The following is a 14,916-nucleotide window of genomic DNA, read 5'->3' as shown; positions in this document are numbered from 1 at the left end:
AAAATTAAATCCAATAAAACAAGAGAAAACTAATATTCTGAATTAGTACCAATATTTCTAATTCCTATGTTCTGTATTATTCTGATAATAACTAGACAAGAATGTTTACTTGATATAAAAAAAAAACTGGCTAAACCTCCAAGACTTTCAGTTCATGAATGGAATGTAGACCATGATTGTAAAACTTCATTAATTAAAAGAAATCAGAAAAAAAAATTACAGAATCTAGATTATTAGAATGTTATTTCATGTTACTGTATTCAACTTTCATGATACTGTATTACACTTTCTTAATACCAGATACAGTATAGAACAAAGCATGAACTATGGTCACCTTTTTCTTTCACCTTGCGTGAGTGAAAATACACAAAGACTAGAATAGCATCCTTATAAAAAGGAACTGGGAGGTCTGGAGGTCTCAATACTGAATAAAATTAGAATAGCTTAAGGAAAAGTGCCTCATCATAGTACACGATAAAGAGGTAATAATAGCAGGCAACTAATGACATATGATTTACTGTAATTTGAAAAAAAGGAGCACATGACCATTTCTTCTTTCAACTTCATGATGAGTACCTTTTACATACGATGGACCTTTCACAGCACAGTGTATATGGTAATAAAGGCTATTGACAACATTCTTCCAGCTCTACTTCATTGCTTTTTACCTTTTACATTGTAGCAATAACAAAAGATCACGATGAACAAATGTGGGTAGAGACCAAGTGAACGAGAATACCAAAGTAAAAACCATGCTGCAAACATCCCTTTCATACCACTTACAGTGCACTATCTAAGACCCACTGTAAAGAAACTCCATAAAAAATGTTAAGTGTTTTATAACTACACTAAAAATCATTAATTTCAATGAATATTATATGAATAGTGTCTAGAACTCCAATTATAATAGATGGGCCAGGTGATGAGTGTCCATGCAAAAAACTTGCATTTACTTCAGTTTTGCATAACTTCCAGGACACAGTTTTGCATAACTTCCAGGACAAAATTCAATACATAAATTATAAAAAATACATATATATATAAGTGAATTTGATGAGATCAATATAAACTGCATATAGGCATATAAAGAAATGGTATAATTTTAAGTGGAATGACAGAAAGACTGCTCAAAAATGAAAAGAATATGTATTATACAGTATATGAAAAAATTTTCTGTTTCTAACAGAAAAAACAAAATGACAGGCTTATGAAGGATGAGAGAACGGGGAAATTCCTGTTTATAACATTTTACACAATTTTCTTCCATAAAAAAAGAAGTAACTCACTAATTGAACTCTCAAGAGAAAAATACGTACTTCCTTACTCGCATCATTTGTCTTCTGACAGCTATTGTTTGAAATCTCCCTTTTCATAATGAGTCTTTTAATACTAATGTAAAATTGGATGCTCTTATAAAATAAAAAAGTTTATTAATCTTTCTAATAATCTTGTTTCTATACAAAAGCAGATTAAGACATTCTTTCTGGCTTTTAAAACCAAACACAAGGAAAAGAGCAAGGCTACATTCTTAAAATAAGCCTTCCATCAATACACAATGCTTTTCTATTTCAACCAAAGCTACACTGATGTATTCCCAAAACTAATCAAATAGCCATTGAAGCTTACATGAAGCAACTACTTGACAAGACCAGGCTTTCCAAAAATAATCTACTTTCTCACTACAGGGAGACAATATTGTAATTGTCGACTCTTCTGTCTTTCTTCTCTTCTTCTCAGGGCGGCTTCTTTTTTTCTTGCAATTTCATCCAATTTTAGTTTTTCATTCTTCCTATGCTGAGCTTCTTCCCTTTTTATTGCAATCTCCTCTGTCATGAATTTCTCTTCCCTAAGATCAACAGCTTCATCTTTCTTTCTTAACATCTCTTCTGCCTTTTGTGTTTCTTCTTTGAGGAAGAAAGCTTCATTTTCTCTTAATTTCTCCTCTGTCTTCTGTTTCTCTTCTCTACGTTGAGTTCCTTGCCTTTTCTTTTCTTCTCTTGATTGATGTACTTCTTTCTGGGTTATTTCCTCCATCTTCAACCTCTCTTCCCTTCTGCGTTGTGCCTCTTCCTTCTTTTTAGCTATTTCCTCGGAGGTACATCTATTTTGCTGAGAGAGAGATAACTGAGATGACTGAGAGCTAGATGGTCCTGAAGCCAATGGCTGACTCCCAAATTGTGCTGTCAATAGAAAGAAACCACTTAATTACACAAGAAAAATTACTATAAATAACAATACCAAATTAATGAAGGATCATTACACACAGTATACATTGGAGTAAAACACCGATTGCTTTGTCATTTTTACCCTGGAAGAAATGAAACCTATTTCTGTGTTTCTATTTATATACAGTAAATAATAATTACAAGATACACAGTAACAATTTCATGTTAATAGCACTATACTTTTAGGAAGCCCTCTCCCCACCTCAAGTCTCAAAGTACAGTGTGCTATATACCTCCCACCCTCTAAAGATGGAAGAGCAACTCATATGAGTTAATGTACTGTGTCTGTGTAACATATTCATGATGAAAATGATACATAAATGTTAAAAAACAAAGATGTACGTAAGAATATGAGGGCTGTGGGGTACCATACACTCAACCATTAGTAACCATTCACTTTTTTCTTTAACAACAGGGCCCATGTAAGGTCGATAAGGTAGGACAGTATTAAAAGACTGGTTTGCATCTTCACCCATGCAGGGTCAGTAAGGTAGGACAGTATATAAAAAAAAGAAAATTGCGTTAGGAACTCAAACTTGTTTCAATATCTACAAGTACTTTAAAAAAGGCTAAAAAAGGGATTTTGACGTAGGAAAAATCTATTTCTGGGCGAAGGACCTGTGCCGCCCAGTGAATAAGCTCCATTTAGCACTTATTCTTAGGTAATTTACTGCTAAATATACCAGAGAAAAAATGTAAAGGAGTGCTAGGTTAACTAGCTCGCTCACCTATTGGTGTCGGTATAAAATTGGGCGTATATTCCAGAGGTCCCGCACTATTTAGATTAATCCACGACAGAGAACCCCAATAGAGGAGAGCCGTTCAACCTCACTCGGTACTACTACAATGCATCCGCTCAGAACCCAACTCCTTAGCACCCAAAGTTTGGGGACTCCAAGGGAGAGGAGCTGGGAGGGTTCACTGGGCGGCACAGGTCCTTCGCCCAGAAATAGATTTTTCCTACGTCAAAATCCCTTTTCTGGGCTCGAACCTGTGCCGCCCAGTGAATCTATACAAGAGAAAAATGTCACCAAACTTGCAAAATAAAGGAAAAAACATAAGCGTAAGAGAAATACAGGATGCTTTAATCAGAGATGAGTACCAAAAAACAATTATAAGGGTATCTTAAATATGAACATAAATCCAATAAGGTAGGTATAATAATGCCGTGAGTGATAATATATACAGATACTCAGGAGCATAAAATTTACAAATATAATAACAGTATTCAGGTGCGAGACCAACGAATACAATAGGGTATAAATGAGGCAGGTAAGAGGGAGAGATAAAGAGTCAAGGCATTAACCTGAGTTACTCGTGAGTAACTACGCTCCCTGCGGCTACTGTAGAAAATTTTAGGGCTTCCAAATGTTTAAGGTAGTGTTTCTTGAACACTGACGGTGATTTCCACCCTGTATACCTGGAAAGGTCTGTAAAATTCATGTGGTGAAAGAAGTTCACCGAGGTGGCAACCGCCCTGATATCATGTGCAAGAGGAAAAGAGTCAGGGTTAGCTTGTTTAATAAAATACAAAATTTGTTGCCTGATCCCTTTAATAGTAATGGTACCGCCTTGTTCTCTAACGAATAGAGGCCCCGAGGAGTTAGAGGAGGTCCGGGATAGATAAGACCTAAGAGTAGTGACAGGGCACAGCGACGGATCTTGCGTGAGGGGAACAATTTTCCAGGAGGTCCATCTGTTTTGAGGGTCTTCATTCTTAGCCAAAAAGAATTTGTTAGGAGAAAGAAGGACCTCTCCTGAAGGCAGAAAGTCAATATGACCCGGGTCTCTCGACAAGGCTGCCAATTCAGAAATTCTTGCCCCGGAAGCCAAGCTCACTAGAAAAAGTGTTTTCCTGAGAAGGGGCATGTAATCACAAGAACTGTTAATGGTATCAGAAGCCAATTTGAGTACGTCATTAAGGAACCAGGTCACCGGGGTAGGACGAGTAACCGGTTTCAGTCTGGCACAAGCTTTCGGAATTGAAGCTAACAAAGAGTCGGTTAAGTCTATGTTAAAACCCACTAGGAAGATCTTTTTCAGAGCCGATTTAATAGTGGTGATAGTATTGGCTGCCAGACCTGATTCTAATAAAGATCTAAAGAAAGTGACTGTAAGGTTCAAGTTCATACAGTTCACGTCTAAGTCTATTAAAAATTTTGCCAACTTTTTAACTGCAGAGTCATACTGACGGATGGTGGAATCCCGTTTATCCGATTCTAGGAACAAGGTGTTTTGAGGATCAATATTGGCACCATGCATAGCCGCAAACTTCATAAAGTCCATAAAGTTAGGGCGCTCTGAATGTTTGAGAAAGCGTACACAACGCGTGTTTGTACTATCTGAGACAGAACCGGATTGGGTATCGGGTGAGGGTATAATCTCAACTCCCGCAGGAGAGGATACCAGTTGCTCTTGGGCCAGTTGGGTGCGACCAAGGCTACTTGTCCCTTGAAGGATCTCAGTTTGTCTAGAACTTTCAGCAAAAGATTCACCGGGGGAAAGAGATAAATCTTTTCCCAGTTGTCCCAATTCTGTGACATGGCGTCTGTGGCGTAAGCCTGAGGGTCTAGATTGGGAGCCACATATACTCTCAATTTGTGGTTGGATTCCGTGGCGAAGAGGTCCACTTGGAGACCGGGAACCTGAGAGAGAATCCACCGAAATGACTTTAGATCGAGTGACCATTCCGATTCTAGAGGGGAGGTCCGGGACAGGGCGTCTGCCACTACATTTCGAACTCCCGCCAGGTGGACAGCTGAAAGATGCCAACGGTTCGAGGCTGCTAAGGAGAATATGGCTACTAGAACATGGTTCAGAGGCCCTGACTTTGACCCGCCTCTGTTGAGGCAGCGGACCACCACTTCGCTGTCGAGGACCAGACGAAGGTGTTGTTTCTTGGGAAGAGCGAGACGTTTCAGGGTTAGAAGAACTGCCATGGCCTCTAGCACAATGATGTGAAAATGGCGGAACAAGGGAGTCCAAAGACCTTGAACTTTCTTGAGCTGAGAATAGCCGCCCCAACCTGATAGGGATGCGTCTGTGTGAATGATTAATTCCGGGGGCGGAAATCGAAGGGGAACTGACTTTGACAGACTGTTTGCTCTTGTCCAAGGAAGAAGTCTTTCCCGTAGAATGGGAGGAAGGCGGACTTTCCTGTCCCGGAGCTTCCGGTTCGCCCTCGAACGCCAGACACGATTGATATCTTTCAATTTTGCCTTCAGAAGAAGATCCGTCACTGAGGCAAACTGAAGGGACCCCAGAATCTTCTCTTGAAGCCGTCTGGAACTTACTTTGTCTTTGAGAAAGCGTTTGGTGTTCCTTGCAATCTCTAAACTCTTGGGTCTGGGAAGACACAAAGTATGAGATATAAGATCCCATTGCAGGCCGAGCCATTGGAACTTCGATTTTGGAAGAAGACGGGACTTCTTGAAGTTGATCTGGAAGCCTAGAGATTGAAGATAATGGATGACTTTGTGAGTGGCTTTTAGGCAATTTTGGGAGGTGTCTGACCAAATGAGCCAGTCGTCCAGATAGGCTACTACTTGAATCCCTTGATTCCTGAGTTCCTGAACAGCGACTTCTGCTAGCTTTGTGAAGATCCTTGGGGCAATGTTGAGCCCGAAAGGCATCACCTTGAAGGAGTAACTTTTGTCCCCTAAGCGAAAGCCTAGGTACGGACGGAAGTGTCTCGCTATCGGGACGTGATAGTAGGCGTCTGTAAGATCGATAGAGGTGGTGACGGCCCCACGGGGAAGTAAGGTCCGCACCTGCGAGACGGTAAGCATTCGAAACTTGTCGCATTGAATGGAAAAGTTGAGAAGGGATAGATCTAGAATCACTCTTCTCTTGTCTGAATCCTTCTTCGGGACACTGAACAGCCGACCTTGAAACTTCAGATGTTTCGTTTCTTGTATGGCATTCTTTTGTAAAAGATCCTGGACAAATTCGACCAGGTCCGGAGTGGAATGTTGATGAAATTTGTTCGGAGGAGGAGGTCCTTGAATCCAACTCCACCCTAGTCCCTTGGAGATGATACTGAACGCCCAGGGACTGAACCTCCATTTGTTGCGGAAGGCATAGAGCCTCCCCCCTACCTGCTGCACCTCAGTATTGATTTGAGGAGTTGCCTCCACGTCCGCCTCGGAAGTTCTTTCCTCTGCGAAAGGCTCTTCCCCTGCCTTTGTTCTGGTTAGAGCCACGGTGGTAGCCTCTACCTCTACCATAACTCTGGGAAGAGCTATGAGCCTCGTAGGACTGGTTAAAGGCAGGGGAAGTGGCGGAGGCACCAGAAAGCTGGCTCTTAGGTAGCAGAACGGTGACATAGTCATCCGAAGGAGCCCGAGAGGTGGAAGGCTGTGCAGGGGCAACAGAAGATGGAGGAAGAGGCAGCCGGAAGTTGGATGAAGCACTCTGTTGTTGCCTGAACTGGGTGGAGGTATATGGTCTAAGCTTCTTCCTACCCCGGGCTTGATAATTTGCGGGGTCATACTTGCGTTTAGGGGTCAAACCCCAACGGGCTTTAAGGCTCTGATTAACCCTAGTGGCCTCCGCCAAGACTTCCTCTACGAGATCCTCGGGGAAGAGATTTGAACCCCAACAGGACGACCGGATGAGTTTATTAGGTTCATGCCTAATCGTCGCCTCAGCTAGAACATGCTTGCGACATCTGCGTTTAGCAGTAGCGAAGTCATACAAGTCATAATATAACGACTGTAACGTAGCCTTGTTGAGAGACTTAAAAATACTCTCCGTATCGTAAGTCAAGGCTATCGACTCCGTGGATGTGGCCAGGTTTAGAGTACGGCCCACACGTAGGCGGGAATCATATTCCTGTTTAATGAGAGATTCCGGGAGACGGGGAAGCTTCTCACTAAACAAGACTGAGGCACAGTCTGCTGCAAGCTTGCCGGAGGTAAAGGTGGTATGGACGTTGTCCCAACACTCAATACCTGAGGGAAGAAGGAGGGAGATTGGATCCACCTCTCGGATGGGAGGCAAGGGCTTCTCCTCCAGAGCATATTGAAAGGCAAGCTCTGCCACCTTATTGACGCATGGAGTCAAGGTGGTCTTGTCCATTAAGAACATCGTAAAGGAGCTTTTATGAGGCGTCAGCATGGTGTTAGTGCAGCCGATGTCATTCAAAAATCTGGCCCAAACAGATTGGGCTTGCTCCTTCGGGAAGATGACCGTCTCTTTGGGGACCTTGTCTAATCGGACTAAAGCTTCCTCGGTAAGTCTGGCATAACCATGAAATGGAAATGCCAGACCCGGAGGAAAGAATTCAAAGTCCTCTAGAGGACGAGTGCCAAGGCCCTCCAGAGTCAACATTCCGTCTGAGAACGGGGAATGAAGAGCCATCCGCCAGGGGTTGTTCTTGGCAAACGGCGGGAGCTTAGAGGCATCCGGTATGAGAGAGCTTTGGACTCTCTCCGGAGCTCCTTGCTCTAAAGCCCCAATTCTCTGACCGAAGTTAGAGAACATCGTGTCCATCCTCGACTGCATCTCCGAAACCAACTTTGCCTGCATCTCCGACACGATGCGAAGCATAGCTGATTCGGAAAGGCCCGGGCTAGCAGCAGGAGGGGCGGAAGGAACTCCCGGGTCGTGAGACTTAGAGGAGGAACCAGAGGTCTTTGAAGACGGGTTCGTACCATGTTTAGAGCCATGAGAAGTCTTGTGAGGCTTGCGAGCTTTGGGTAAGGTCCTTGAAGTAGACTTATCCTTAGGGGGAACCGGGTATGAACGTTGAGACGAATCACGGTCCCCAGAAAATCCAAAAAAGGAAGAGCGATCAGAAGAAGAAGAAAGAGCGGGGCTGAGGATAGGAATCTCAGCGCCGGACACACCTGCCTCACTTACCACCCTACCTGTATCCGGCTCGTCTAGCAACATTGGTTCGACGTCCAGGTTCATGGAGGCAACATTGTCCTCCAGACCTCCGGGGGCGTCCGATGGATCTTGCTCTGGGTCGATGAGACCCGTTATAGTGGCATCAATGTGGGCAATGATGGGAGCTGCCACATGCCTAGCCACAGCAGCTGAAGACTTGGCGTTGGGGTAAACCATGGTGCAGTAGTCCTCAGATAGGACGTACGGCCGCTTAGACTTTACATTCCGGGCAAACCCACCAATCCACACCTTCAGTGTGGCCCGAGCCGCAGACTTTTGCTCCGGGGATGCCTGAAATAATAGGGGGAATTATAAAAGGGAGACTCCCAATGGTCCTTCAAGACCATAGATATCTTACTAATAGTAAATAAAATAAGAAGGCAATATAGCCAACGGGACTCACCGAGTCAGATCCAAGGGTAGTGATGAGGTCGAAGCAAATCACACAGTTATCCGGGTGCCATACCACAACGTCTTCCAGTTGAACCCCACAAGGGGCGTGAGATCGGCAGACGGAGTGGCCACAAGGCTGGTGCAGAACAGCTGCACAGGCCGGCGTCAGACAATGCACCATCTGTAAAAAGAATAGTATATGAGAAACTGTAATTCTCTTAATTAGGGGCGGGTCTGGAGGACCCGGGCCTAACATAGGTCTAACACAAGATTAGAGCTTGACTGTACTATTCTTTAAGTGGCCTAACATAGGTCTAACACAAGAATAGAGCTTAACTGTACTATTCTTTTAAGTAGGGGCGGGTCCGGAGGACCCGGGCCTAACATAGGTCTAACACAAGATTAGAGCTTAACTGTACTATTCTTTAAGTAGGGGCGGGTCCGGAGGACCCGGGCCTAACATAGGTCTAACACAAGATTAGAGCTTAACTGTAAAAAATAAAAATAAAATTTTTTTTTTTTTTTTTTTTTTTTAGGGGCGGGTCCGGAGGACCCGGGCCTAACATAGGACTAACGCAAGGTTAGAGCTTAACTGTAATATTCTTACATAGGGGCGGGACCGGGGGTCCCGGGCCTAAACATAAGTCTAACTTGAAACTAAAGTATAGCCATCCATTCCGGTCAAGCCGGGAGTATAAAAAAGGATGCAATAACAAGGAATTAAGACACATAGTGTCTGATTTCCCGGGGTGGGGTAGACCCCGGGCCGGGAAATAAAGGTATATTCAATACCAATTCCTTTAGAGACTCCGGGGTAGTGATCTGTCATATATAATCATCATAGGAAATGTTATAAAATAATAGGGGGGCGGAACTGTAACTAAGAACTGCCAATCGAACCCGGAGGGTTTCGTATAACATAAGCCAGAATGAAAAGTAAATATAAAATAGGGTGCACCGGGATCAAACTCTGTTGACCGGTGGCCAACCAGACTAGACAGAGACTAAACCGCCGGGCCACCCGGAGGACAAAGTCCATAAACACTTAACTACCCCCTCTAAAAGGAGGGAAGGCAACGGTCCCTTAGTGGAGGGGGGAGAAGCCTAGCCTCCCACCTAGCTAGAGGGGGAGCGTGGGGGAGGATCACGTGATACGAGGCAGCAGGGCTACCAACTGACGATCCCCAACCAGACAGATCAAACGGAGTAATGGCACAAATATTCATTATAAAAATAATAATAGCGTTAAATATATGAATAAACACATAGAAAATTTTTGGGCAAGGCATGCAACATAAATAATTAAATCACAAAAGACACACCTGATGGCTAAAATAACATTGCCGCCTTAGCACGGTCGGCAGCCATAGCGATACGTAAATGATATCGGCCCAAAAATTGAACCACGAGGATTCTAAACGCTAAATAATGAATATTCACAATAACAAATAATATTTGATAATAAAAATAATACACATAGTAACACCGCAAGTGAAAATTAAAAGCTCTCAAAAACAGGAGTACCAACTGTAGTGAAATCAAGCAAGATCGGTATGAACGAAGAGAATAAACTCCTATAATATAAATATTAAACGATCTAGGTTGCTCAAAACACAGTAAAACCCAGCTTGGTACTTAACTTAGACGGTGTCTCCTGGGAAACCGACGAAGAAGCCATAATTCACTAGAAAATATCCAAAATTCGAGAGCACTAGAAAAATGCGGGTTACTGCACAAATCGTGCTAAACGGAGTTGGGTTCTGAGCGGATGCATTGTAGTAGTACCGAGTGAGGTTGAACGGCTCTCCTCTATTGGGGTTCTCTGTCGTGGATTAATCTAAATAGTGCGGGACCTCTGGAATATACGCCCAATTTTATACCGACACCAATAGGTGAGCGAGCTAGTTAACCTAGCACTCCTTTACATTTTTTCTCTGGTATATTTAGCAGTAAATTACCTAAGAATAAGTGCTAAATGGAGCTTATTCACTGGGCGGCACAGGTTCGAGCCCAGAAATATAAAATACATAACACTTTTATCTTCTAATTCCTAATATAGACTTACCAAAGCGAAAATATAGATAAGGAAAAAATAAATATAAAAATATCCTAAAAAATATTGTGAACATGTTTCTGCAACTATTTTCCAGTTTTTGTGTAAGATCACATTAAGAAAATGATGAGCAAAATACCTACATAAAAAGGTAAATAGGATACAATATAAAAGGTATATGACAATAGAATTAATAAGAAATAAATAAATACAAGGGGCTATAAAGTCAAATGGGTTCAAGCTTTTTAAGCAGATCTCATGTTTATGAAAAAAAAAAAGATTGGAATATTATACTCTGTCAAACTTATTCTAAGATCACCTAGGGTGGGCCAAGGCAGGAAATACAGTTGTCAGGTCAATGAAAAAGACCCTTTAAAGACTTCCTGCAGAGATAATCTTTATTGCGAAGATTTGCTTACAATTTTGGGAGTCAAAAGAAAAGGTTTGATTCTTAAGTGCACCCATTTACTTAGTTCTTTGTTTTCATTCCCAATTCCATTTATTCTTTCATATATATTATTTACATATATTGTTAACCCCCGGATTCGCGGGGGTTCGAGACCAAAACCCCATGCGAAGAGCAAAACTGTGAATACTTAAACCGCAATTTAAAAAGGCTAATAACATAAAAAATATCATCTAACAATTTAGATACATTTACGAATACTGTAGTTTTAACACATTTTCCTGGAAAATATACTGAATGTGACTCATGAACAAACTATCATAACACAATACATACAGTACAATGCTGCACAGTCAGCCCTCCTCCTTCGCAATAGTTAGCTTACAGACACAGGTGCGAAAAAGGAATTTTTGTGAGTAGGTGCTGCACACTCACTCTCTCTCTCTCTCTCTCTCTCTCTCTCTCTCTCTCTCTCTCTCTCTCTCTCTCTCGAAATAGTTGTTTGTAAATTAGTACCGTAATGTACTGTTGGGCAAAGTACACAGTACTGTATAACACAGTAAATAAATTTGATTTAGAACATGGAATGGTTTACTTTCTGTACATACGAAAAGACTATTTATCAAGATAAAACATTGCTTAGCCATATATCTACATATGTCCATTGGGGAGGGGGGCTCTCTCTCTCTCTCTCTCTCTCTCTCTCTCTCTCTCTCTCTCTCTCTCTCTCTCTCTCGAAATATTTGTTTGTAAATTAGTACCGTAATGTACTGTTGGGTAGAGTACAGAGTACTACATAACACAGTAAATAAATTTGATTTAGAACATGGAACGGTTTACTTTCTGTACATACGAAAAGACTATTTTATCAATATAAAACATTGCTTAGCCGTATATCTACATACGTCCGCTGAAGGTCTCTCCAGGGCCGTCTCAAGTACAGGCCTGGTCAGTGGGGGAAGAAGTCGGCATGAGTAGGTCGATTGATATGGAGACAGGACACCTGGCCATCCTCAACCCTTCTTTCTATCACACACCACTCACTATGCATAGACTTTGTTTCTCGTTACAGTTTACAGCTGATAATCCTAATAGAAAAATTTAAGAGATCATACACACCAAAAGGAGACGACTTTAAATAATCCGGCTATGAAAAATTAGACAGAAAAAAGTAATAAAATTAAAATAAAACTTTCCCGAGGCAGTAGCCTAATTCCAAGACCCACTGACTTCAAACTACGCTTGCATACCGAAAAAAAATTAGAATGATTCTAACAATTTAATTAAAAAAAAAAAAAATAAAACAACATAAATACAGTGAACCCTCGCTACTTCGCGGTTCGACCATCGCGGATTCACCACTTCGCGGGTTTTTTCCATAACCCATATATATATACATATCGCGGATTTTCCGGAAAATTCGAAAATACCGCAAAATCTGAAGACAACCAAATACGTTATTTTGTTACCTGTAATTCCATTAATACTGTAATTAGTAATATCTGCTCTTACTGATTGTTCATTGCATTACATATGATATATAATTCAGCACAGAAAGAAATAAAACACGAAAAGAGAATGTGATCATACGATAATACAGTACTGTATACAGTACGTAGTAAAATTAAATCGAACATGAAACGCAAATCAGATGCAGTCATACCATATTAGAATGGTGTAAGGCTGCTGATGGCTACTATACTACAAATGTAATGGATGTGCATCTTTTCCATGATTCTTTTGTATGTACAGTATACGTACGTAGTACTGCATCCAATAATATTCTTTGTTGCAAAAATCACATTTCGAATAAGCGTACGAGAGAGAGAGAGAGAGAGAGAGAGAGAGAGAGAGAGAGAGAGAGAGAGAGAGAGAGAGAGAGAGAGAGACACACATCCTACAAAAGAATAAAATAGCATACGTAAAGCTATTACGTGTATTACAGTGAACCCTCGCTACTTCGCGGTTCGACAATCGCGGATTCACCACTTCGCGGGGTTTTCCCATAACCCATATACTGTATATATACATATCGCGGATTTTCCGGAAAATTCGAAAATACCGCGAAATCTGAAGACAACCAAATACGATATTTTGTTACCTGTAATTCCATTAATACTGTAATTAGTAATATCTGCTCTTACTGATTGTTCATTGCATTACATATGATATATAATTCAGCACAGAAAGAAATAAAACACAAAAAGAGAATGTGATCATACGATAATGTACTGTATACAGTACGTAGTAAAATTAAATCGAACATGAAACGCAAATCAGATGCAGTCATACAATACGTATTAGAATGGTGTACAGTAAGGCTGCTGTTGACTACTGTACTACTCTACGTACAGTACTACAAATGTAATGGATGTGCTTCTTTTCCATGAATCTTTTGTATGTATACGTACGTAGTACTGCATCCAATAATATTCTTTGTTGCAAAAATCACATTTCGAATAAGCGTACGAGAGAGAGAGATAGAGAGAGAGACACACACATCCTACAGTACAACAAAAGCGTAAAATAGCGTACGTAAAGCTGTATTATTATTACAGTACTGTATTGTTATTATTATTATTATTGTTGTTGTTGTTAATAAAATTATTATTGTTATTATTATTATCATTATTATTATTATTATTACTGTATTACTGTACTGTACTGTATTATCATACGATAATTCAGTACTGTATACAGTACGTAGTAAAATTAAATCGAACATGAAACGCAAATCAGATGCAGTCATACAATACGTATTAGAATGGTGTACAGTAAGGCTGCTGTTGACTACTGTACTACTGTACGTACAGTACTACAAATGTAATGGATGTGCTTCTTTTCCATGAATCTTTTGTATGTATACGTACGTAGTACAGTACTGCATCCAATAATATTCTTTGTTGCAAAAATCACATTTCGAATAAGCGTACGAGAGAGAGAGATAGAGAGAGAGAGAGACACACACACATCCTACAACAAAAGCGTAAAATAGCGTACGTAAAGCTGTATTATTATTATTGTTATTATTATTGTTGTTGTTGTTAATAAAATTATTATTGTTATTATTATTATCATTATTAAAGTACTGTACTGTATTATTATCATTATTTATTATTATTACGGTACTTATTAATCTACGTACGTTCGGTATGCGCGGGGCATCTTCTATGAGTTGGTAACCTACGCATCATAGTACTGTAAGACGGGTTGTGATTGGTTCAAGCGCTGATAGATGACGAATCAGAACTCAAGTTTTGTTATCTAGCCTGTGATTGGTGTTTTGCCATCATCTCCTACCCGCAGCATCTAGGTTCTCGCGGGGCTGGATCGTCCACTTTCTCTTACCGCGTATCGCTGAGTAGACGTTCTTAAGTTTGTGAATCTGTGCTGTGTGCGACTTTTTTAAGTTGAACTTTTTGTTAAATCCTACTGTAATGGCTCCCAAGCGTTCTGCTTCTCTTAAGGCTGGTAGTGAGCCTAAACGCCACCGAAGGATGATGACGATAGCTGAGAAGGTTACGCTTCTCGACATGTTAAAAGATGGTAGAAGTTACGCGGCCGCTGGCCGCCATTTTGGCATCAACGAATCTACTGTTCGCTATATCAAGAAGGACGAGGCGAACATTAGAAAGACGGCTGCAATCACCTTTAGCAGATCAGCGAAGCGAGTCGTTACAACGCGTAATAAAACGATCGTACGCATGGAAGGTGCTTTAGCTGTGTGGATTGCCGACTGCCGGAAGAAGAACATAGCGTTGGATACGAACACCATCCAAACAAAGGCTTTGAGCTTATATGAGAATTTTGCTGCAAAGGAACCTAAAGACGACGACGGCAACCATGCTGAAGATGATGATGATGCAGATGATCCTCAACCAGGGACATCCACTGATTCCCAGCCTCAGAAACGTTTTTCCGCCAGCAAAGGATGGTTCGCGAAGTTT

The 14,916-nt window shown here is 41.2% G+C and overlaps 1 protein-coding gene across 1 annotated transcript in view; it reads right to left on the bottom strand.

The window, feature by feature from the left end:
- Window positions 1-500: 500 nt before the first annotated feature.
- LOC137654487 (titin homolog) overlaps window positions 501-14,916 on the bottom strand; it is a 136,965-nt gene continuing 122,549 nt past the window's right edge. The window contains exon 7 of the mRNA XM_068388155.1: window positions 501-2,180. Within this exon, the coding sequence (XP_068244256.1) occupies window positions 1,669-2,180 (512 nt within the window). The 3' untranslated portion in view covers window positions 501-1,668. The remainder of the gene's footprint in view (window positions 2,181-14,916) is intronic.

The sequence above is a fragment of the Palaemon carinicauda genome, chromosome 1 (assembly GCF_036898095.1).
Source record: "Palaemon carinicauda isolate YSFRI2023 chromosome 1, ASM3689809v2, whole genome shotgun sequence".
NCBI lineage: Eukaryota > Metazoa > Arthropoda > Malacostraca > Decapoda > Palaemonidae > Palaemon > Palaemon carinicauda.
Note: the sequence above shows the minus strand (reverse complement) of the source record. Positions and strands in the feature narration are given on the sequence as shown.